Source organism: Oncorhynchus tshawytscha, linkage group LG06, assembly GCF_018296145.1.
Source record: "Oncorhynchus tshawytscha isolate Ot180627B linkage group LG06, Otsh_v2.0, whole genome shotgun sequence".
Classification (NCBI taxonomy): Eukaryota; Metazoa; Chordata; class Actinopteri; order Salmoniformes; family Salmonidae; genus Oncorhynchus; species Oncorhynchus tshawytscha.
Window position 1 is genome coordinate 33,112,076 of NC_056434.1, and position 24,724 is coordinate 33,136,799.

A 24,724-nucleotide genomic window follows, 5' to 3' on the forward strand; every position below is an offset into this window, starting at 1 on the left:
TGATTCCAGGTGGCTAGATAGCTAGCAACAATGACAAGAAGCTGCCATGTGGGGAATCTTAGGTGGCTCCTTTCAGCTAGTTTTATCTTGTTCTTGACACCATGTCTTGTTTTGAATTGTTTTGAAGGCATATCTATGCAAAATTAGACATTTTGTTTTTTACATTGAATAAAATTGGAGACTCCGAGCTAGAAAATGGTATTTCATACACTGCAGAGGAACTGCAGAGAAAGTAATTCTGCTTTGAAAGTGGATAAACTTGTAAACCCACTTATGGCACGTAAAATGTTTTGGTACACCTACTGGAGAGCTCTTCTTTGTCTAAACCCATTCAACATTGTTCACACCCACTTAAGCCTTAGCCCCACCCATCTCTTTAAGGATTCTCAGTGTAGTAAACAACCAAAGATTTCAAGACTAAAAGTGGTGAAAGTAGTAGCAAAACGTAGTAGTAAAAATGTACTTTATCTACTCCTTTGCCTATATAACATTCTGATTGTGGTGCAGGTCATGTTGTTCTTCACATTACATCTCTGATAAACACATACTATATCAAATACAATCTAAGTTAATTTGTCACATGCACAGGATACAGAGGCTGTAAACGGTACAGTGAAATAGTTACTTGTATAGTGGAGTCTTTTGTTTAGACATCTAGCTAGCAAGCTAAATAATTAACCATAATCCCAACTCTGTCGCATTCAAAACAACTCGGGAACTCTGGTCTCTTTCTAGAGCTCCTACACAGATCATGCACATAACTTTAGCTAGCGAGCCAGCCAACTAACGTAATCTAGCTAGCTAACAGTATGCTTTAAATTGCAATGAAAACAACTTTCTGACAAAATTAGGAACAAATAAATTCAAATCAAATGTAATTTGTTACATGCACCGAATATAACAGGTAGACCTTACCCTGAAAAGCACTGATGTATTGTGCCGTACACACTACCCACTGTAGCACCTTACGGTCAGATGCCGAGCAGTTGCCATACCAGGCGGTGATGCAACCGGTCAGGATGCTCTCGATGGTGCAGCTGTATAATTATCCTTTTGAGGATCTGGGGACCCATGACAAATCTGTTCAGTATCCTGAGGAGGAAAAGGTGTTGTTGTGCCCTCTTCACAACTGTCTTGGCATGGACCATGATAGATTGTTGGTGATGTTGACACCAAGGAACTTCAAACTCTCGACACGCTCCACTACAGCCCCGTTGATGTTAATGGGGGCCTGTTCCGCCCTCCTTTTCCTGTAGTTCACGATCATCTCCTTTTTCTTGCTCACATTGAAGGAGAGATTGTTGTCCTGGTATCACATGGCAAGGTCTCTGACCTCGGTCCTATAGGCTGTCTCATGTGATCAGGCCTACCAAAAGAAAAAATATTTGTCCAGTTTGAGGTCAGTAATTGCTGTTCTGATGTCCAGAAGCGATTTCCGTTCATAATAGATGGTAGCAGCAACTTTTATGTACAAAATAAGTGACAAACAATGCAAAAACAAACAAAATAGTACAGTTGGTTAGGAGCCCGTAAAACGGCAGTTAGACTCTTACCCGTATACATGGATTAATGCTTTTTCCTCTGTTATGAATGACACTGTTGCCCTTAGTTTGAAGATGTTATCCGGAGACAGGTGTTTTATACAACATTCCTCTTTCAGTGTTCTCTTTTTGGACTCTCTCCGCATTTGGCAATCATCTCTCTGCTTCCACTAGGAATTCTACTGATTTCAAAACTCAGTCTACTTATTCCATGACAACGACACCATTTATTCCTCACAGAAAACTGTCTGGTTCAATGGAAATGTTTTTACCCACAGTACCAGTCAAAAGTTTGGACACACCTATTCATTCAAGTGTTTTTCTTTATTTTGACTATTTTCTACATTGGTAGAATAATAGTGAAGACATCAAAACTATGAAATAACACATATGGAATCATGTAGTAACCAAAAAAGTGTTTAACAAATCAAAATACATCTGAAATTCTTTAAAGTAGCCACCCCTTCCTTGCCTTGATGACAGCTTGGCACGATCTTGGCGTTCTTTCATCCAGCTTCATGAGGTTTTCACCTGGAATGCATTTCAATTAACAGCTGTGCCTTGTTAAAAGTTCATTTGTGGAATTTCTTTCCTTTTTAATGTGTTTGAGCCAATCAGTTGTGTTGTGACAAGGTAGGGGTGGTATACAAAAGATAGCCCTATTTGGTAAAAGTCCATATTATGGCAAGAGCAGCTCAAATTTGCAAAGAGCAACGGCATATTTCTCTGCAGATCTATTTAAGCTCTGTCTGGTTGGACGGAGAGTGTCGCTGCACAGCTATTTTCAGGTCTCTCCAGAGATGTTAGATCGGGTTCAAGTCCGGGCTCTGGCTGGGTCACCCAAGGACATTCAGAGACTTGTGCCGAAGCCACTCCTGCGTTGTCTTGGCTGTGTGCTTAGGGTCATTGTCCTGTTGGAAGGTGAATCGTCGCAACCAGTCTGAGGTCCTGAGCAGTCTGGAACAGGTTTTGCTTTGTCATTGTGGGTTATTTTGTGTAAATTTATGAAGAAAACAAATAATTTAATGCATTTTAGTATAAGGCTGTAACATAACAAAATATGGAAAAAAGTCAAGGGGTCTGAATGCTTTCCGAATGCACTGTAGGTAAGCTATTTGGTTAACTATTTAACTAACTATTTAGCAGTCTCATGGTAGAATCTATTCAGGAGCAATTTGGTCCCAGACTTAACGCTCTAGTACAGTTTGCCATGCGGCAGCAGAGAGAACATTCTATGACTTGGGTGGCTGGAGTCTTTGACAATTTCATTTGACACCACCTGGTCTAGAGGTCCTGGATGGCAGGGAGTTCAATCCCAGTGATTTACTGCGCCGTACGTACTACTCTCTGTAGGGCCTTGCGGTTAGAAGCAGTTGTGATACCAGTCAAGATGTTCTCAATGGTGCAGCTGTAGTACTTGTTGATGATCTGAGGGCCCATGCCAAATATTTTTAGCCCTCTGAGGTGGAAGAGGCGTTGTCTTGCCCTCTTCATTACTGTGTTGGTGTGTTTTGGATTATAATAGATCCTTAGCGAGTGGACACAGAGGCACTTGAAGTTATCTCCACAACAGCCCAATTGATGTGAATGTGTTGCCTACCCTTACCAACTGGGGGCGGCCCATCAGGAAGTCCAGGATCCAGTTGCAGAGGGAGGTGTTCAGTCCCAGGGACCTTAGCTTAGCTTAGGGCTCCTGAGTGGTGCAGCGGTCTAAGGCACTGCATCTCAATGCAAGTCCCTGGCTCGAAACCAGGCTGTAACATATCCGGCCGTGACTGGGAGTCCTATAGGGTGGTGCACACTTGGCCCAGCGTCGTCTGGGTTTGGACAGGGTAGGCCCTCATTGTAAATAAGAATTTGTTCTTAACTGACTTGCCTAGTTAAATAAAGGTTACGTTTTAAAAAATATACAAAAAGTAGTGATGAGCTTGGAGAGCACTATGGTGTTGAATGCTGAGCTGTGGTCTATGAACATTATTCTCACATATGTGTTCCTTTTGTCTAGGTGGGAAAGGGCAGTGTGGAGTGCAATAGAGATTGTGTCATCTGTGGATCCGTTTGGGTGGTATGCCAGTAACAGTGGGTCCAGTGTTTCTGGGATGATGGTGTTGATGTGAGCCATGACCAGCCTTTCAAAGCTCATACATTGAACACAGCTCTCTGTTCCCTGAACACAGATTGGTCAGTTCTTTGGGGAGGTGGACCCAGCCGTGATGATCAGTCTGGTCAACACATCTCTGTACTCCTTCAACAAGACCTACGACTACCAGTCAGTCTGCAACCCTGAGAGAGACTGCAAGGCTGCTGCAGGGCCACGATCTGTCTACGTGGTGAGACACACACAGCGCGCACACACAGCACATACCCACATGAATGCATTAATGCATGATCTTGCTTTGGTTACCTTTCATGCTACACATACTGTACGTGTATATTTTGTCCATATGTTATGAATTGTGCACTCAGTGTTCTCCTCTCCAGCCCACTATAGCAGACATGCTGAGTATAGGCTGGTGGGCCTCCACAGGTGCCTGGTGAGTTGACTGGCTGGATCCTTTAACTACGGTCGTCTGCTGTTTGGACCAAGCATAATGTGTTTGTCTCTGTAGGTCGATAATGCAGCAGCTCTTCTACAGTCTCATATTCCCAAGGTTCCTAGAGGCAGGTCAGTTGTAGAGGATAATATATTGGATGAAATATGTGTTTCCAAAACAGTGAATTTGTAGTTATAATGGTACAAGATGTTTGTTGTGGCTAAAATGGCTTTGGAAAGTATTCAGACCCCTTCACTTTCTCCACATTTTGTCATGTTACAGCCTTATTCTAAAATGTTTTAAAGAAAAAATTGTCCTCATCAATCTACACACAATACCCCATAATAACAAATCGAAAACAGGTTTTTAGAGGTTTTTGCAAATGTATAAAACGTAATCAGACCCTTTGCTATGAGACTCGAAATTGAGCTCAGGTACACCCTGTTTCTGCTGATCATTCTCGAGATGTTTTTACAACTTCATTAGAGTCCACCTATTGTAAATTCAATTGAATGGACATGATTTGGAAAGGCACACACCTGTCTATATAAGGTCCTACAGATGACAGTGTATGTCAGAGTAAAAACCTAGCCATGAGGTCAAATGAATTGTCCGTAGAGCTCAGAGACAGGATTGTGTTGAGGCACAGATCTGGGGTTAGGTACAAAATATATATGCAGCATTGAAGGTCCCCAAGAACCCAGTGGCTTCCATCATTCTTAAATGGAAGAAGTTTGGGACCACCCAAGACTATTCCTTGAGCTGGCTGCCTGGCCAAACTGAGCAATCAGGGGAGGCCAGACGGAAGCCACTCTTCAGTGAAAGGCACGTGACACCTCGCTTAGAGTTTGCCAAAAGGCACCTACAGGACTCTCAGACCATGAGAAATAAGATTCTCTGGTCTGACAAAACCAAGATCGAACTCTCTGGCCTGAATGCCAAGCATCATATCTGGAGGAAAGCAGGCACTGCTCATCACCTGGCCAATACCATCCCTATGGTGACGCATGGTGGTGGCAGGATCTTGCTGTGGGGATCTTAATCAGCAGCAGGAACTGGGAAACTAGTCATGCTCGAGGGAAAGATGAACGAAGCAAAGTACTGAGAGATCCTTGATGAAAACCTGCTCCAGAGCGCTCAGGACCTTAGACTGGGACGAAGGTTCACCTTCCAACAGGACAACGACCCAAAGCACACAGACAAGGTGATGCAGGAGAGGCTTCGGGACAAATCTCTGAATGTCCTTGAGTGGCCCAGCCCAGATTTAAACCAGATCAAACATCTCTGGAGAGACCTCAAAATAGCTGTGCAGCGATGCTCCCATCCAACCTGATAGAGCTTGAGAGGATCTGCAGAGAAGAATGGGAGAAACTCACCAGATACAGGTGTGCCAAGCTTGTAGAGTCATACCTAAGAAGACTTGAAGCTGTAATTGCTGCCAAAGGTGCTTGAACAAAGTACTGAGTAAAGGGTCTGAATACTTATGTAAATGTGGTATTTCAGTTTATTTAATTTTTAACAAAATTGCACAAAAATCTAAAAACCTGTTTTTGCTTCTTCATTGTGGGGTATTGTATGTATATTGATGAGGGTACTGTTTTAGTAAATCAATTTTAGAATAAGACCGTAACGTAACAAAATGTAGAAAAAGTGAAGGGGCTTTGGACTATTTATTTGGAGGAGATGTAAGCACAGATGTTTTTGTGTTGTGTTTTTGGTTGTGTATGGTAACAGTTATGTAGTCTCTCTCTCTCTCTCTAGTGGACTCAGATGATGACATGTCTGCTAACATGTTTAAGGAGAGTTGTATCACAGAGCAGACTCAGTATTTCTTTGACAACGAAGAGAGATCCTACTCGGGAGTCCTCGACTGTGGAAACTGCTCCAGGTGTGTGTGTGTGTGTGTGTGTGCGTGTGTGTGTGTGTGTGTGTGTGTGTGTGTGTGTGTGTGTGTGTGTGTGTGTGTGTGTGTGTGTGTGTGTGTGTGTGTGTGTGTGTGTGTGTGTGTGTGTGTGTGTGTGTGTGTGTGTGTGTGTGTGTGTGTGTGTGTGTGTGTGTGTGTGTGATATAAGGGTCGATTCCAATTTCCTCTTTCCTGGATAATAGCTTGTTATGGGCAATAATATTTTAAATGTGAATATGCAGTATATGTGATATTTTATACAACGGGTGCGTCTCATCCTGAATGCTGATTGGTTAAAACTGCATTCCAGACGGTGTTTATTCCACAAGTTACCACTAAGACGCTTTAATGCCTATTTACTCTGTTCCATCTAACTGCGCAATCCACTGTCTCATCGGCCCAGCCAGACAATTATATAAACTTGATCTCCACTATAAAAAGCATCTACACTTTATCTCACATTTCTTTTTGACTAACTTTTAGTTTTCGACAGCGAAGATTTCTGTAAACCTTGATTTCTGTCTCTCTGAAATTTGCAACATTGTTTCAATATACAAATTCGATCTCCAGCAAGTCAGTTAAGAACAAATTCTTATTTCCAATGTCGGCCTACCAGGGAACAGTGGGTTAACTGCCTTGTTCAGGGGCAGATCGACAGATTTTTACCTTGTCAGCTCGGGGATTCAATCCAGAAGCCTTTTGGTTACTGGCCCAACGCTCTAACCACTAGGCTATAATGAACATGTCTGGAATTGGGATGAGACAGACAGGCAGCTTTTCTCAGCCAGCCGAGATCATGAATCAGCATAATTTTTATGGATATATACAAAGAAAGATCAATAGAAAACAGGTCAAACGAAACAAAGTGCAGCTAGTTTGCAGTCTTTCCTGCTTCAGTTTGAAGTGATTGTGTTAGCTGTGTTGTTGAATAGCTCTGAACAACATTGTCCTGATGAGAGAGCACATTTTCTTTGCCAGGTGAAATTGTGCATCATTAGCTTATTGTTATGGATGTATCCAAATAAATGTCACTAGAAAACAGCTTAAACAAATGCAAATTAAGCTACTTTGTTGTTATTCTGGCTGCACTGTTTGACGGGACTGTAAATTAGCCATTCGTTGGCTAGCTATCAAGTAAGGGATGATAACGTTGCAAGCCAGTATGGCGATAGAACATTTATAATGAACGACTGGATCGCATCCGTAGATACAGAACAAAATGACTTAACCACTGGGTAACGTCTCTGGCATCGGAACCGATAGACCGAACGACCAGCCGGCTTTGGTAGCAACCCTAGATTTGTGTCAGGAGTATATCTTGTGGATGAAATAGTATGAATAAATTCATTAAAATAACGTTTTTAATAAAAAATACTATACCAGTCAAAAGTTTGGACACACCTACTCATTCCATGGTTTTTCTTTATGTTTTACTATTGTCTACATTGTAGAATAATAGTGAAGACATCAAAACTATGAAATAACACATGAAATCATGTAGTAACCAAAAAAGTGTATTTGAGATTCTTCAAAGTAGCCCCCCTTTGCCTTGATGACAGTTTTGCACAATTGTGGCATTCTCTCAACAGCTTCATGAGGTAGTCATCTGGAATGCATTTCAATTAACAGGTGTGCCTTGTTAATTTGTGGAATTTCTTTCCTTCTTAATGCATTTCAGCCAATCAGTTGTGTTGTGACAAGGTAGGGGTGGTATACAGAAGATAGCACTATTTGGTAAAAGACCAAGTCCATTTTATGGCAAGAACAGCTCCAATAAGCAAAGAGAAATGACAGTCCGTCATTACTTTAAGACATGAAAGTCAGCCAATACGGAAACCTTTAAGATCTTTTAAAGTTTCTTTAAGTGCAGTCGCAAAAACCATCGAGCGCTATGATGAAACTGGCTCTCATGAGAATGGAATGGAAGTCCCAGAGTTACCTTTGCTGCAGAGGATAAGTTCATGAGCGTTCCCAGCCTCAGATTGCAGCCCAAATAAATGCTTCACAGAGTTCAAGTAACAGACACATCTCAACATCAACTGTTCAAAGTAGACTGCGTGAATCAGGTCTTCCTGTTAATTGAAATGCATTCCAGGTGACTACCTCATGAAGCTGGTTGAGAGAATGCCAAGAGTGTGCAAAGCTGTCATCAAGGCAAAGGGTGGCTACTTTGAAGAATCTCAAATATGAAATATGTTTAGATTTGTTTAAAACTTTTTTGGTTGCTACATGATTCCATATGTGTTATTTCAATGTGTTGATGACTTCACTATTATTCTACAATGTAGAAAATATTCAAAATAAAGAAAAACCCTTGAATGAGTAGGTATGTCCAAACTTTTGACTGCTACTGTAGGTCCCTAAGGTCTTACAGGACAAAGCATGAATAAAGATATGTGTACTGGACCAGAGGTATAGAAGCCTAGCGAATGAGAATTGATCATACAAAGGCATTTAATTTAATTTATAGCATCTGAAGAAGTAACCTTTCATCCCAAAACCAACCACCATTGACCAATCAAATGATATCAGTAACTTCAACACTCCCAGGCCCAATCTCCATAGGGTGTCACAGCATTTAAATGTTTGTGTTGGGGGATGAGACCAATGTAAATAAGACAGAATTCCTGAGAAGATCATAAAATCTTTTTGCATATAGTAATTCAGAGTTCACCCTATACAGATACAACTAACCCCATAGATTATGTACATACATGTAGATAACATCAAAGTTATCCTCAGTGAACAAGTTTCAGATAGATACCATACATGGATACTATACTATTCTTATATCACATTTAATATGCATTGCTCTGAATACTGTAACAGAGATATTTACATGTTGACCCTTCAGAGAGGGAAGGGTTGACTAGTCTTTGGGCATTGTCCTTTGTTCCTGCACCATTTGCCATGCAGGTGTCAGAGAGCATATAAAATTAGGGCCGAGCCTACAAGCTCATCCCGATATGTCATCCTCTGGTGGGGTAGCTCCGGAATGAGATCAGTTTCCTGCCCTCCTCTGTGTTTTCCTGCTCTTTCCAGGCAGCTGCTGCCGGCTTGGCTCTGATCAGATGCACATTACCTTGATCTGTTAGGAGCTGGACACAGAGGGAAGCACTGTTTACTGAGAGCTCTCTCCCGTTTACCACTGTTTATGTAAAGCAACTCACACATGATGTGGGGCTTGAATGTAGGAAGAATTGCAGTGGGTATATGAGCCACATGTGCCTGACTTTCTTTCTCTTCAACATTAACAACTAAAGACACTTAAACTTTGAGTGCCATAAAGAAAGAGCCATTCCACAGACGGCGAGTGTTGCTCCATTGCCCTGTAGTATGTGTGTGATTTAGTATTGTCTCTGTGTATGTCTGAACCATATTTTTATCACCACGGTAAGCACATGCGTGTGTGTGATGATGCGAGTGGCAGGAACGGACAGCTTTTTTAATATGGCTAGGGGTTCCGCTAGCGGCACCCCTCGACAACATTCCGCTGAAAAGGCAGCGCGCGAAATTCAAAAATATTTTTGGGAAATATGTAACTTTCACACATTAACAAGTGCAATACACCAAATGAAAGAAACGTATTGTTAATCTACCCATCGTGTCCGATTTCAAAAAGGCTTTACAGCGAAAGCACAACATATGTTAGGTCAGAGCCAAGTCACAAAAACACACACAGCCATTTTTCCAGCCAAAGGGAGCAGTCACAAAAAGCAGAAATATTGATCAAATTAATCACTAACCTTCATCAGATGACACTCATAGGACATCATGTTACACAATACATGTCTGTTTTGTTCGATAAAGTGCATATTTATATTTATATCCAAAAATCTCAGTTTACATTGGCGCGTTACTTTCAATAATGTTTTGCTTCCAAAACATCTGGTGATTTTGCAGAGAGCCACATAAATTTCCAGAAATAATCATAATAAACATTGATAAAAGATACAAGTGTTGTTCACAGAATTAAAGATGGACTTCTTCTTAATGCAGCCGCTGTGTCAGATTTCAAAAAAACTTCACGGAAAAAGCACACCATGCAATAATCTGAGTACGGCGCTCAGAGACCAAACCAGCCAAAGAAATATCCGCCATGTTGTGGAGTCAACATTAGTTAGAAATAGCATTATAAATATTCACTTACCTTTGATGATCTTCGTCAGAATGCACTCCCAGGAATCCCAGTTCCACAATAAATGTTTGAGTTGTTCGATAAAGTTAACCATTTATGTCCAAATTCCTCCTTTTTGTTAGCGCTTTCAACCCAGTAATCCATCTACATGAGGCGCGAGTACTAGGTCCAGACAAAGTCCAAAAGTTCCGTTACAGTCCGTAGAAACATGTCAAACGATGTATAGAATCAATCTTTAGGATGTCTTTAACATAAATCTTCAATAATGTTCCAACCGGAGAATTACTTTGTCTGTAGAAAAGCAATGGAACGCAAGCTACCTCTCACGTGAACAAGCTTCACGAGCTTGTGGCCAGACCACTGACTCAAAGAGCCCTTATGAGCCCCTCCTTTACAGTAGAAGCCTCAAACAAGTTTCTAAAGACTGTTGACATCTAGTGGAAGCCTTGGGAAGTGCAATTTGACCCCATAGACACTGTGTATTCAATAGGCCAAGCGTTGAAAAACTACAAACCTCAGATTTCCCACTTCATGGTTGGATTTTTCTCATGTTTTCGCCTGCCATATGAGTTTTGTTATACTCACAGACATCATTCAAACAGTTTTAGAAACTTCAGAGTGTTTTCTATCCAAATCTAGCAGTTTACTCTGGGCACTCCTTTCATCCAAATGTGAAAATGCTGCCCCCTATCTCAAACAGGTTTTAATTTACTCTCATCTGAGGCAGTTGAAGAACATGTCGTGTGAAAGCTTTGTTAGTCTTAAGGTAGTGTGTTTTCCTATGTGTTTGGGTTGGAATCTGGTAGAGCTGTTTCTCTCCGGCTCTCTCCTGGAATAATAGTGAATTCCATTGAAGGAATAATAGGACATTCCATAGAAGGGAAGTGCAGTGGCATGTGTTCACAGATGCCAAGGAAGGCCAAGCTTCTCCATATAAAATAAAATAATTATAAAAATGTATCTTTCGTTTCTCTGTTTCATAATTTTCCTTCAATTGGCAAGTGGCTTTCTCAACTGAGGGATCAGAGTGAGGAATCAGAGCCCATGTATCTGATGCTATATGGTCAAAAAAGAGTATGGCATGTTGCTGCCAGTAGCATTGAATTCAATAGCAAGTGACACCAGCTAGCATTTGGCCTCCTTTGATAATTCCGATAACCAATCAGTGTTGATCTGAGCTGAGTGAGCTCAACTGTGAATGGTCCTGGCACAGCAAAACATATGTAATGTGAAGGAAGGCCATTTTGGATTTGACTTCCTACCAATCAAATCACACCAAAGAAAAATGTAATTGTTAGCTTATGGTTTGTGTTGTTGTCCTTCAGTAGCTAGCTATGGATAGAGATGGGGATGAAGAGTTTCTAATTTAAAACGATTTTGTAGCAGCTGAAAATCAAGGAGAATGGGAGGCCAATTCCAAAATAGGGTATGGTGCAGGGGAGATGAGCATGGGGTGGAACCTAATCTTTTAACACTGAAAATTACAATAGGACCGACTGGCTAGCTGGGAGTGCTAGGCTAAAGAAGCTGGCCATGCCATTTTCTGGCCATGCCTTCTATTAGACAAAAGTACATATTTGCTCAACAACCATTGGGACACCACTGTTTTTTCTTATCTTGCAAACCTGGGCAGGTCCCTTGACCGACATAGAAAGAAAAAAAAACACATTATGGCAAACCTAAAACTTAATCTCTTTGGTTGAGTTCGGCTCAACAAGACTTTCGACCAGGCTGCAGTGATCCATGTCCAGAGGCACAATGAATGGGTGAAGAAAAACAGAGACATTTTAGTAATTTTAGTCATTTTCTTTGTACACTTAAACATAACAGATGTTGCTCTCCGGTTTTAACTGTGATGAAACACAAATGTACAGTGCCTTCAGAAAGTATTCACACCCATTGACTTTTTCCACGTTTGCCCGACCACCTCGATTCTGTCTTATGTTGCAAAATTTGTAATTGTGTTTTTACATTGTAAAGACTCAGAGCTACAAAAAGGTATATCATAAACTGCAGTTGAGGAACAATGGGAAAGTAATTCTGCTTTGAAAGATGATAGACTTGTAACCCCACTTATGAGAAAATGTAGTTAGCACAAGTAGTTAGCAAAACAATGAACCATAATCCCAACAAATACAGTTCAAACGGATTGTCAAAGCTAGCCACCATGCATGAAATGCTGTAGTATGAATCTTCAGGTAGATGAAGCTAACCAACTAGGTTCAATGCTAGCTAGCTAGCTAACATTACATCAAATCAAATTTTCTTGGTCACATAGACGTGTTTAGCAGATGTTATTGCGGATGTTTTGAAATGATTGTGTTTCTAGCTCCAACAGTGCAGTAATATCAAACAAGTATTATCTAACAATTTCACAACAATACACACAATACACACAAGTAATGGAATGGAATTAAGAATATATAACTAATTGGACAAGCAATGTCAGAGTGGCATAGACTAAGATACAGTAGAATAGAATACAGTATATACAGTGGGGAGAACAATTATTTGATACACTGCTGATTTTGCAGGTTTTCCTACTTACAAAGCATGTAGAGATCTGTAATGTTTTATCATAGGTACACTTCAACTGTGAGAGACGGAATCTAAAACAAAAATCCAGAAAATCACATTGTATGATTTTAAGTAATTAATTAGCATTTTATTGCATGACATAGGTATTTGATACATCAGAAAAGCAGAACTTAATATTTGGTACAGAAACCTTTGTTTGCAGTTACAGAGATCATACGTTTCCTGTAGTTCTTGACCAGCGTTGCACACACTGCAGCAGGGATTTTGGCCCACTCCTCCATACAGACCTTCTCCAGATCCTTCAGGTTTCGGGGCTGTCGCTGGGCAATACAGACTTTCAGTTCCCTCCAAAGATTTTCTATTGGGTTCAGGTCTGGAGAAAGGCTAGGCCACTCCAGGACCTTGAGATGCTTCTTACGGAGCCACTCCTTAGTTGCCCTGGCTGTGTGTTTCGGGTCATTGACATGCTGGAAGACCCAGCCACGACCCATCTTCAATGCTCTTACTGAGGGAAGGAGGTTGTTGGCCGAGATCTCACGATACATGGCCCCATCCATCCTCCCCTCAATACGGTGCAGTCGTCCTGTCCCCTTTGCAGAAAAGCATTCCCAAAGAATGATGTTTCCACCTCCATGCTCCATGCTTCACGGTTGGGATGGTGTTCTTGGGGTTGTACTCATCCTTCTTCTTCCTCCAAACACGGCGAATGGAGTTTAGAACAAAAAGCTCTATTTTTGTCTCATCAGACCACATGACCTACTCCCATTCCTCCTCTGCCAATGACCTTCTGGATGATCCAAACTTCAGACGGGCCTGGACATGCGCTGGCTTGAGCAGGGGGACATTGCGTGCGCTGCAGGATTTTAATCCATGACGGCGTAGTGTGTTAATAATGGTTTTCTTTGAGACTGTGGTCCCAGCTCTCTTCAAGTCATTGACCAGGTCCTGCCGTGTAGTTCTGGGCTGATCCCTCACCTTCCTCATGATCATTGATGCCCCACGAGGTGAGATCCTGCATGGAGCCCCAGACCGAGGGCGCATCTTGAACTTCTTCCATTTTCTAATAATTGGGCCAACAGTTGTTGCCTTCTCACCAAGCTGCTTGCCTATTGTCCTGTAGCCCATCCCAGCCTTGTGCAGGTCTACAATTTTATCACTGATGTCCTTACACAGCTCTCTGGTCTTGGCCATTGTGGAGAGGTTGGAGTCTGTTTGATTGAGTGTGTGGACAGGTGTCTTTTATACAGGTAACGAGTTCAAACAGGTACAGTTAATACAGGTAATGAGTGGAGAACAGGAGGGCTTCTTAAAGAAAAACTAACAGGTCTGTGAGAGCCAGAATTCTTATTGGTTGGTAGGTGATCAAATACTTATGTCATGCAATAAAATGAAAATGAATTACTTAAAAATCATACAATGTGATTTTCTGGATTTTTGTTTTAGATTCCGTCTCTCACAGTTGAAGTGTACCTATGATAAAAATTACAGACCTCTACATGCTTTGTAGGAAAAGTAGGAAAACCTGCAAAATTGGCAGTGTATCTAATACTTGTTCTCCCCACTGTATATATGATATGAAAAATGCAAACTGTCAACATTATTAAAGTGACTAGTGTTCCATTATTAAAGTGGCCAATGATTTCAAGTCTATGTATATAGGGCAGCAGCCTATAATGTGTAAGTGATGGCTGTTTAACAGTCTGATGGCTTTGAGATAGAAGTTGTTTTTCAGCCTCTCGGTCCCAGCTTTGATGCACCTGTACTGACCTTGACTTCTGGATGATAGCGGGGTGAACAGGCAGTGGCTCGGGTGGTTGTTGCCCTTGATTTTCTTTTTGGCCTTCCTGTGACATCGGGTGCTGTAGGTGTCCTGGAGGGCAGGTAGTTTACCCCCGGTGATGCGTTGGGCAGACGGCACCACACTCTGGAGAGTGGGTGGTGCAGTTGCCGTACCAGGCGGTGATACAGCCTCCTGAGGTTGGTGTTCCCTCTGCTGTTTCCTGAAATCCAGCCCAGTCACGGACCAGGATGTCTTGCTCCCAGGCAGACTAAATAACTTTTTTGCCCGCTTTGAGGACAATACAGTGCCACTGACACGGCCTGCAACAAAAACATGCGGACTCTCCTTCACTGCAGCCGAGGTGAGTAAGACATTTAAACGTGTTAACCCTCGCAAGGCTGCAGGCCCAGACGGCATCCCCAGCCGCGCCCTCAGAGCATGCGCAGACCAGCTGGCCGGTGTGTTTACGGACATATTCAATCAATCCCTATACCAGTCTGCTGTTCCCACATGCTTCAAGAGGGCCACCATTGTTCCTGTTCCCAAGAAAGCTAAGGTAACTGAGCTAAACGACTACCGCCCCGTAGCACTCACATCCGTCATCATGAAGTGCTTTGAGAGACTAGTCAAGGACCATATCACCTCCACCCTACCTGACACCCTAGACCCACTCCAATTTGCTTACCGCCCAAATAGGTCCACAGACGATGCAATCTCAACCACACTGCACACTGCCCTAACCCATCTGGACAAGAGGAATACCTATGTGAGAATGCTGTTCATCGACTACAGCTCGGCATTCAACACCATAGTACCCTCCAAGCTCGTCATCAAGCTCGAGACCCTGGGTCTCGACCCCGCCCTGTGCAACTGGGTACTGGGTGAGGGTAGGCAACAACATCTCCTCCCCGCTGATCCTCAACACTGGGGCCCCACAAGGGTGCGTTCTGAGCCCTCTCCTGTACTCCCTGTTCACCCACGACTGCGTGGCCATGCACGCCTCCAACTCAATCATCAAGTTTGCGGACGACACAACAGTGGTAGGCTTGATTACCAACAACGACGAGACGGCCTACAGGGAGGAGGTGAGGGCCCTCGGAGTGTGGTGTCAGGAAAATAACCTCACACTCAACGCCAACAAAACTAAGGAGATGATTGTGGACTTCAGGAAACAGCAGAGGGAACACCCCCCGATCCACATCGATGGAACAGTAGTGGAGAGGGTAGCAAGTTTTAAGTTCCTCGGCATACACATCACAGACAAACTGAATTGGTCCACTCACACAGACAGCATCGTGAAGAAGGCGCCGCAGCGCCTCTTCAACCTCAGGAGGCTGAAGAAATTCGGCTTGTCACCAAAAGCACTCACAAACTTCTACAGATGCACAATCGAGAGCATCCTGGTGGGCTGTATCACCGCCTGGTATGGCAACTGCTCCGCCCACAACCGTAAGGCTCTCCAGAGGGTAGTGAGGTCTGCACAACGCATCACCGGGGGCAAACTACCTGCCCTCCAGGACACCTACACCACCCGATGTTACAGGAAGGCCATAAAGATCATCAAGGGCATCAACCACCCAAGCCACTGCCTGTTCACCCCGCTATCATCCAGAAGGCGAGGTCAGTACAGGTGCATCAAAGCTGGGACCGAGAGACTGAAAAACAGCTTCTATCTCAAGGCCGTCAGACTGTTAAACAGCCACCACTAACATTGAGTGGCTGCTGCCAACACACTGACACTGACTCAACTCCAGCCACTTTAATAATGGGAATTGATGGGAAATGATGTAAATATATCACTAGCCACTTTAAACAATGCTACCTTATATAATGTTACTTACCCTACATTATTCATCTCATATGCATACGTATATACTGTACTCTATATCATCGACTGCATCCTTATGTAATACATGTATCACTAGCCACTTTAACTATGCCACTTTGTTTACATACTCATCTCATATGTATATACTGTACTCGATACCATCTACTGTATCTTGCCTATGCTGCTCTGTACCATCACTCATTCATATATCCTTATGTACATATTCTTTATCCCCTTACACTGTGTATAAGACAGTAGTTTTGGAATTGTTAGTTAGATTACTTGTTGGTTATTACTGCATTGTCGGAACTAGAAGCACAAGCATTTCGCTACACTCGCATTAACATCTGCTAACCATGTGTATGTGACAAATAAAATTTGATTTGATTTGAGCTCCTTTGTTTTGTTGACGTTGAGTGAGAGGTTATTTTGCTGGCACCACACTCCCAGGGCCCTCCCTGTAGGCTGTCTCGTCATTGTTGGTAATCAGGCCTACTACTGTTGTGTCGTCTGCAAACTTGATGATTGAGTTAGAGGCATGTGTGGCTACACAGTCATGGGTGAACAGGGAGTACAGGAGGGGGCAGAGCAGGCACCCTTGTGGGGGATCAGCGAAGTGGAGGTGTTGTTTGCTACTTTCAACACCTGGGGGGGGCAAGTCCAGGACCCAGTTTCATAAGGCGGGATTCAGAGCCAGGGCCTCAAGCTTATTGATGAGCTTGGAGGGTACTATGGTGTTGAATGCTGAGCTAATGTAAATGAACAGCATTATTACATAAGTATTCCTCTTGTCCAGATGGGATAAGACAGTGTGCAGTGTGATGGCGATTGCATCATCTGTGGATCTATTGGGGCGTTCAGAAAAATTTAAGTGGGTCTAGGCTATCAGGTAATGTAGATGTGATATGATCCTTGACTAGTCTCTCAAAGCACTTCATGATGACAAAAGTGACTGCTATGGGGCGATAATCATTTAGTTCAGTTACCTTTGCTTTCCTGGGTAAGGGAACAATGGTGGAAATCTTGAAGCATGTGGGGACAGCAGACTAGGATAGGGAGAGATTGAATATGTCCGTCAGCTGGTCTGCGCATGCTCTGAAGATGTGGCTAGGAGTGGGCCGGCAGCCTTGTAACATCAGTGTCCGTGATGAGGCTGGTTTTCCCTATGTAGTCCGTGATTGTCTATATGACCCTGCCACATACATCTCCTGTCTGAGCTGTTGAATTGCGACTCCACTTAGTCCCTATACTGGCGTTTTGCCTGTTTGATTGCCTTACGGAGGGAATAACTGGTTAAATGTGGTTGTTTGCGCTTTCAGTTTAGCGTGAATGCTGCCATCTAACCCCGTGTTCTGCATATGGTAGGTTTTAATAATCACAGTGGGTACAACATCTCTTATACACTTTCTGATAGACTTAGTCACCGTATCCGTGTATTCGTCAATGTTATTGTCAGAGGCTACCTGGGACATATCCCAGTCTGTGTGATCAAAACAATCTTAAAGTGTCAATTCTGATTGGTCAGACCAACATTGAATAGTCCTTAGCACGGGTACTTCCTGTTTGAGTTTCTGCCTATAGGAAGGGAGAAGCAAAATGGAGTTGTGATCAGATTTGCAGAAGGGAGGGCGGGGAGTGCCTTGTAGGCATGCCAGAAGTTGGAGTAGCAGTTGTCAACTGTTGTAGCAGCGCAAGTTCTTCAGCCAATGTGTTGACAGAACTTTGGTCGCATTTTCCTCAAATTTGCTTTGTTAAAATTCCCAGCTACAATAAATGTTGCCTCAGGATATGTGGTTTACAGTTTGCATAAAGTCCAGTGAAGTTCTTTGAAGTCCGTCGTGGTATCAGCTTGAGGGTGAATATACACGGCTATGACTATAACTGAATATAATTCTCTTGGGAGGTAATACGGTCAGCATTTGATTATGAGGTATTCTAGGTTGGGTGAACAAAAGGACTTGAGTTCCTGTATGTTATCACAATAACACCAACTGGCTGTACAGACTCAGACAGTATATCCCGAGAAACAGTATGTTACAATCCCTGATATCTCTCTGGAAGGAAATCCTTGCCATGAGCTCGTAAACTTTATTATCCAGAGGCTGAACATTAACGAGTAATATACTCGGTGGGTGGTGTACCTCTTCCCCACCGGCGATGTTTTGGATCAGCCTCTGGAATCAGTTCAATTACACTGGGGGGTAAGAACAAAGGATCAGATTTGGGAAAGTCTTATTCCTGTTTGTAATCCTAATAATGCTGGTGAGTTACCACCTCTCTGATATCCAAAAGTTATTCCTGGCTATATGTAATAACACAAAACATTTTCTGGGCTAATACTGTAAGAAATACACACAAAATAAATCTGCAAATTTGCTTAGGGCCTAGATGCACGGCTGCCATTTCTATTGGCGCCATTTTCTTTGATTAGGCTATAACTGGCAATACAATGCAAATACATTTCTGAGAAACCAATAGTATTACTACACAGATCACACGTAACATTAGCTAGCGAGCCAGCAAGCTGACATTCACTAGCTAGCTAACAGTACATTTTAACTTGCAATGAAAACAACTTCCTGACAAAATTAGACATGTATAATACCTGGATATGTAGCTAGACTCTTACCCGTATACGCAGATGAACGCTGCACGGCAGACTGCAACCACTTTCACTGAGTAAGACGTCCTGGGTTGTTTTCGTTTTGATTGTAGCGAAAGAATTATCAATTTAATCCATTTTGAATTCTGGCTGTAGCACAACAAAATGTGGAATTAGGGGGGTATGAGGAGTATGAATATTTTCTAAATGCACTGTATGTTGTTGAATTTACTCTGCCAATCTGTGACACCTGTATTTTAGAACATTGTCTCTGATATGGCATTATCAGCCTTAAATCGGCTATCACGGTGCCTTAGAAATGCATTTTTAACAGAGCAAACAACACAATTGTTAAAACATATGTTGGAAAGAAATATATATCAGTTTGGCTTCCCCATTGATTTTGCCCACGCACCGCTACTGGGGAAGTGTTCTCTCATGTGTGTAGTATTTAGATGGTTAGCATTCCTCTCCTCTCATCCTTTTAGTATGTACAGTATAATGTTGAGTCGCTTACTAAGACGTGTGTGTGTGTGTGTGTGTGTGTATGTGTGTGTGTGTGTTTCAGGATGTATCGAGCTGAGAAGCTGCCCAACACTAACCTGGTGTTTCTGATCACTGATGCCAAGACCACCTGTTTGTCCTGTGACCCCAGACCACTACGACAGGCAGAGCAAACATGTTTCCTTCCTCACACACCCACACACATCCTATTGCAATCATTTTCTAGTCAGTATTACTGCTCGATTAAAACTTTTATTCTCATAGTATAAATTAATCTGGAGCTGTGTATCTGAGTGGAACATCTGGAACCCATGTTGGGATCACTTTCAATCAGTGTAAAGTGTAAGTGTGTGTGTGCATGTCTACGAGATATATGTGTCTGGGGCTTTAGATTCCTGCTGATGTAAAGTGTCATCATCCCAGGTCAGAGAGGGTTCAAACAAAAGGCCAGTAGTTTACAGCTCAGTTTGAGGACAAACACACACACTCATCCACACACACTCATCCACACACACACACACGCACACACACACACACACACACACACACAGCATACATTTAAAACATACACACTACACTCTATTGCACACAACTAAGAGGCTGTCCAATCACAGTGTCATGTTCAATCATAGGGGTGATATTTATAATGGAAAAGTGTAACACTCTTCCACAGACAGGGTGATACACAGGTTAGTATTTTTCGTTATAAATCTTGTTCTGGAGGCAGCTCTGCAGAGTGGTCACTAGCTGGCACTACTACAATGTCATACAATCTGATTTTAAACCTAACACTAACCTCAACCCTAGCTAACCCTAATGCCTAACCTTAAATTAAGATCAAAGCAATTTTTTCCCCCATTTCATTTTTACAAAGGAGACTATTTTGACTTTGCAGCTGGCCCATCTAGTGGAAATCACTCAGTTCTGCCTCCAGGACAAGACTCCCACCCAATAAACATCAACCTGCCGGTGATACTTATGAGTTTGTAAGGGAGTGTGTTAAAGATGTGATTTAAAGATGTATGTTTGACCAAGATGAATCTGTATTTAAGATCAGTGCGTGTGTATATTTTTGAGGTTTGTGTTGCAGATTTGTTTGTGCGTTAGTATTTCCTTAGTGTGTGCGTGTGCAGCCCAAGGTCCAGATCGCTGTGAGCTAGCTCAGAACCCCAGGTACAGGAAAGGACCTGACGTGTGTTTCGACAACAACGTAGACGTAAGTCAAACACGTGCGCACGCATATTTTATTTTTTTCTATCTCTCTCTCTCTTGTTCTCTCTCCCTCTTGATCTCTCTCTCTTTCCATTGCTTGGTTTGGATGTTCTTCATTGCCTGATTGAATTGGTTTGTATCTATTTGTTCATTTATACTTTGGTCTCAGGGATATTTTTTGTGTGAAAACTAACAAACTGATTGCTTGCATGACAGGTGTTCTCATGTTAATTCTCTCATATAATTTATGAAGTTATATTATTCTGCATTTTATACCCTTTATACTGACTTTCATTAACTGTTACTGACTGTTATTTTGTGTTTTAGCACGACTGCCTCATTCTCAACTTTCTTTTACATGCTTTCTTTCTCCTTGTCTCTGTCCTTCTATTTCCATAATTCATCCTTCATTTTGCATCTCCATTGGCTGCTGCTCATGTCTGTCATGGTAGGACGAGCCACTGTGTTCAGTCAGCGGTGTCTCTGGCCTGTCCCCTTCCTCATGTTGCTGCAGGAGTTGATGCTGGGGATAGTCCCTGTCAATAAAAACTGAACTAAGACCTGTGTCTCTCCACCACTGTTGATAGTCAGGTGTTACACACAGCAACTACTAACTGATCGGAAATCTACTGATAGGCCTTAAACACAACCACTACTATCTATGTGTTAATAATGATGACCTGGATTCTAGTACTGTAGCTACTTTCTTCAAATAATTAAACACACTTGGATAATCCCAGAGCAAAAGGAAAATAAGGTACCAATACAGTATATCATGTAATTCTCTACCAGGTGAATAGTGTGCTGTAGAGTAAAAGAGATGTACTACCTGTTATAGACCTGTCACACACACAGGCCGGTAGTGATGTTTAGGGTGGCCTGGGAATGGAAGGTACGGGTATTGTACAGCAGATGTAGATCCTCTATGGAGAGTGAAAGTAGGACTCTCTCCCCACAGCTGAACTATGGAAGTTGCTCTGCAGTCTATATTCCCTGTAAATAGAGGAAGTGCCAGATGGGTTTCCTGCCTTTGACGGTGTGCAGTACTGTACGACACGAACACACACACACAAAGGCCAAGGGCACGCATGTATATCCTGAACACTGGCATCAAACAACAGGAGGCTACACACACACACACACTGAACATTCTATAATGTTGCACCCTTCTGAACGCAAAAATGTATGTTCTCTATTATTTGCCAGCGTAATCTGAGTTTGAATTGTCTGATTGGTAGCTTGTCTGATTAACGGATGTTGTGACCAACAGGAGGATGATTCTGACTGTGGGGGCGGGACCTCTCTAAGCCCCTCCCCTTGGCCCATGTTGGGACTCCAACTATTGCTGCTGTGGCTCCTCACTGGCCCCTGACACTCATGACCCCTACACACACACACACATCTCAACCAGACAGTGTTTTACATTGGACCGTTTTCTGACTCTCCATCTCCTGAATGTCATCACTTATCTGTTAACGCACTGCCAATATGGAAGAAAAGTCACTCTCCTGCTCTCCAATCATTCTCCAAAGCCAAAGGGGTGCTCTTTCCTCCCTCTCATCTCTTCTCCACCATGTTGACTGAGCTATTCTATTATATGGTGTATTCTTTGGAGCTAACCAAACCCTTTAATTCGTCATCATAAATGTAGTTATATGTTTTGGTTGGAGTAAGAGGGAGGTTGAGTGTCTGTCCTTTATAATTCACTGATACGAATGATTTAGGCTTAGTTTCTGTTGTTTATGATATTTATTATACTGTACAGTACAGAAAAAATATAATTATGAAGACAACAAAACCTGTAACTGAAATGGAGAGCAAAGTTATTGATAATCCAACGGTTTTGATTTACAGTTGAAGTCGGAAGTTTACATACACCTTTGCCAAATACATTTAAACTTTTTCACAATTCCTGACATTTAATCCTAGTAAAAGTTCCCTGACTTAGGTAGTTAGGATCACCACTTTATTTTAAGAATGTGAAATGTCAGAATAATAGTAGAGCTTTTATTTCTTTCGTCACATTCCCAGTGGGTCAGAAGTTTACATACACTAAATTAGTATTTGCTAGCATTGCCTTTAAATTGTTTAACTTGGGTCAAACATTTTGGATAGCCTTCCACAAGCTTCCCACAATAAGTTAGGTGAATTTTGGCCCACTCCTCCTGACAGAGCTGGTGTAACTGAGTCAGGTTTGTAGAGCTCCTTGCTCGCGCATGCTTTTTCAGTTCTGCCCACACATTTTCGATGGGATTGAGGTCAGGTCTTTGTGATGGTCACTCCAATACCTTGACTTTGTTGTCCTTAAGCCATTTTGCCACAACTTTGGAAGTATGCTTTGGGTCATTGTCCATTTGGAAGACCCATTTGCGACCAAGCTTTAATTTCCTGACTGATGTCTTGAGATGTTGCTTCATTATATCCACGTAATTTTCCTCCCTCAAGATGCATCAAGTGCATCAGCCCCTCCTGCAGCAAAGCACCCCCACAACATGATGCTGCCACCCCCGTGCTTCACGGTTGGGATGGTGTTCTTCGGCTTGCAAGCCTCCCCCTTTTTCCTCCGAACATAACGATGGTCATTATGGCCAAACAGTTGTATTTTTATTTCATCAGACCAGAGGACATTTCTCCAAAAAGTACGATCTTTGTCCCCATGTGCAGTTGCAAACCGTAGTCTGGCTTTTTTATGGCGGTTTTGGAGCAGTGGCTTCTTCCTTGCTGAGCGGCCTTTCAGGTTATGTCGATATAGGACTCGTTTTACTGTGGATATAGATACATTTGTACCTGTTTCCTCCAGAGTCTTCACAAGGTCCTTTGCTGTTGTTCTGGGATTGATTTGCACTTTTCTCACCAAAGTACGCTCATCTCTAGGAGACAGAATGCGGCTCCTTCCTGAGCGGTATGATGGCTGCATGGTCCCATGGTGTTTATACTTGCGTAATATTGTTCGTACAGATACACATTGTACCTTCAGGCATTTGGAAATTGCTCCCAAGGATGAACCAGACTTGTGGAGGTCTACAATTCATTTTTGAGGTCTTGGCTGATTTCTTTTGATTTCCCCATGATGTCAAGTAAAGAGGCACTGGGTTTGAAGGTAGGCCTTGATATAAATCCACAATTACACCTCCAATTGACTCAAATTATGTCAATTAGCCTATCAGAAGCATCTAATTCCATGACACAATTTTCTGACATTTTCCAAGCTGTTGAAAGGCACAGTCAACGAAGTGTATGTTAACTTCTGACCCACTGGAATTGTGATACAGTGAATTATAAGTGAAATAATCTGTCTATAAACAATTGTTGGAGAAATTACCCTTGTCATGCATAAAGTAGATGTCCTCACCGACTTGCCAAAACTATAGTTTGTTAACAAGAAATGTGTGGAGTGGTTGAAAAACAAGTTTTAATGACTCCAACCTAAGTCTATGTAAACTTCTGACTTCAACTGTATTTATTCATGCAGGTCAAACAGCAGTATGTGAATAGATCCAGTAGACTAGAGTAGGGTTCACTCAATAGAGAGCTGAAGAACACTGTCACCATTCCAGGAATGGGGATAGTTGACCCATGATAGATCTTTCTCTGCTAACATTCAGGGTCAAATCGTACTTACATATCTTTATGGTCACGTTAGCAATCCTAGGGTACCAATCAGTGACCTAGGCCAATTACTTTCTAATACTTTTGGTGTGCTTTGTTTAGCTTCACATACAGGGTAGGCAGGCGTTTGCACTTTTGGAACTATTAAATGTGTTCCATTGCACCAGACAAGCTATATTTAGTGCAACTCAAGTCTTTGAAAGTACAGTATGCATATGACCCAGGTCTGTATAGATACTGATACAGTATAACTTCATTTGATGCATCAGATTCCCAGTGCCTATGTAGCTTCAACATACCATTAATTTATCCAAAGTTATTCTTTGATGGATAGCCATTGGAATTATGTCCCAAAGTGTCTGTTGCATGCTGTACTGTACGCTATGTGTAGTAGTAGAGCAGGAGCAGTAGCTCAGAGATATGTTTCTTATGTTCCGTAGCTAGCTGGTATCTACCTAGCCTGGGTGGCAGTCTGTTTCAGCTTCAGACTGGCAGCTAGGCTTGAACAATATGCTCCTGGAGTTAGTTTCCTACT

The 24,724-nt window shown here is 42.3% G+C and overlaps 1 protein-coding gene across 1 annotated transcript in view; it reads left to right on the forward strand.

Moving 5' to 3' along the window:
• LOC112245181 (voltage-dependent calcium channel subunit alpha-2/delta-1-like) overlaps window positions 1-22,538 on the forward strand; it is a 105,033-nt gene extending 82,495 nt beyond the window's left edge. Inside the window, exons 32-38 of the mRNA XM_042323201.1 lie at window positions 3,719-3,871; window positions 4,023-4,075; window positions 4,151-4,206; window positions 5,837-5,963; window positions 19,433-19,545; window positions 20,502-20,584; window positions 21,851-22,538. Of these exons, the coding sequence (XP_042179135.1) occupies window positions 3,719-3,871; window positions 4,023-4,075; window positions 4,151-4,206; window positions 5,837-5,963; window positions 19,433-19,545; window positions 20,502-20,584; window positions 21,851-21,952 (687 nt within the window). The 3' untranslated portion in view covers window positions 21,953-22,538. The remainder of the gene's footprint in view (window positions 1-3,718; window positions 3,872-4,022; window positions 4,076-4,150; window positions 4,207-5,836; window positions 5,964-19,432; window positions 19,546-20,501; window positions 20,585-21,850) is intronic.
• The last annotated feature ends 2,186 nt before the right edge of the window (window positions 22,539-24,724 follow it).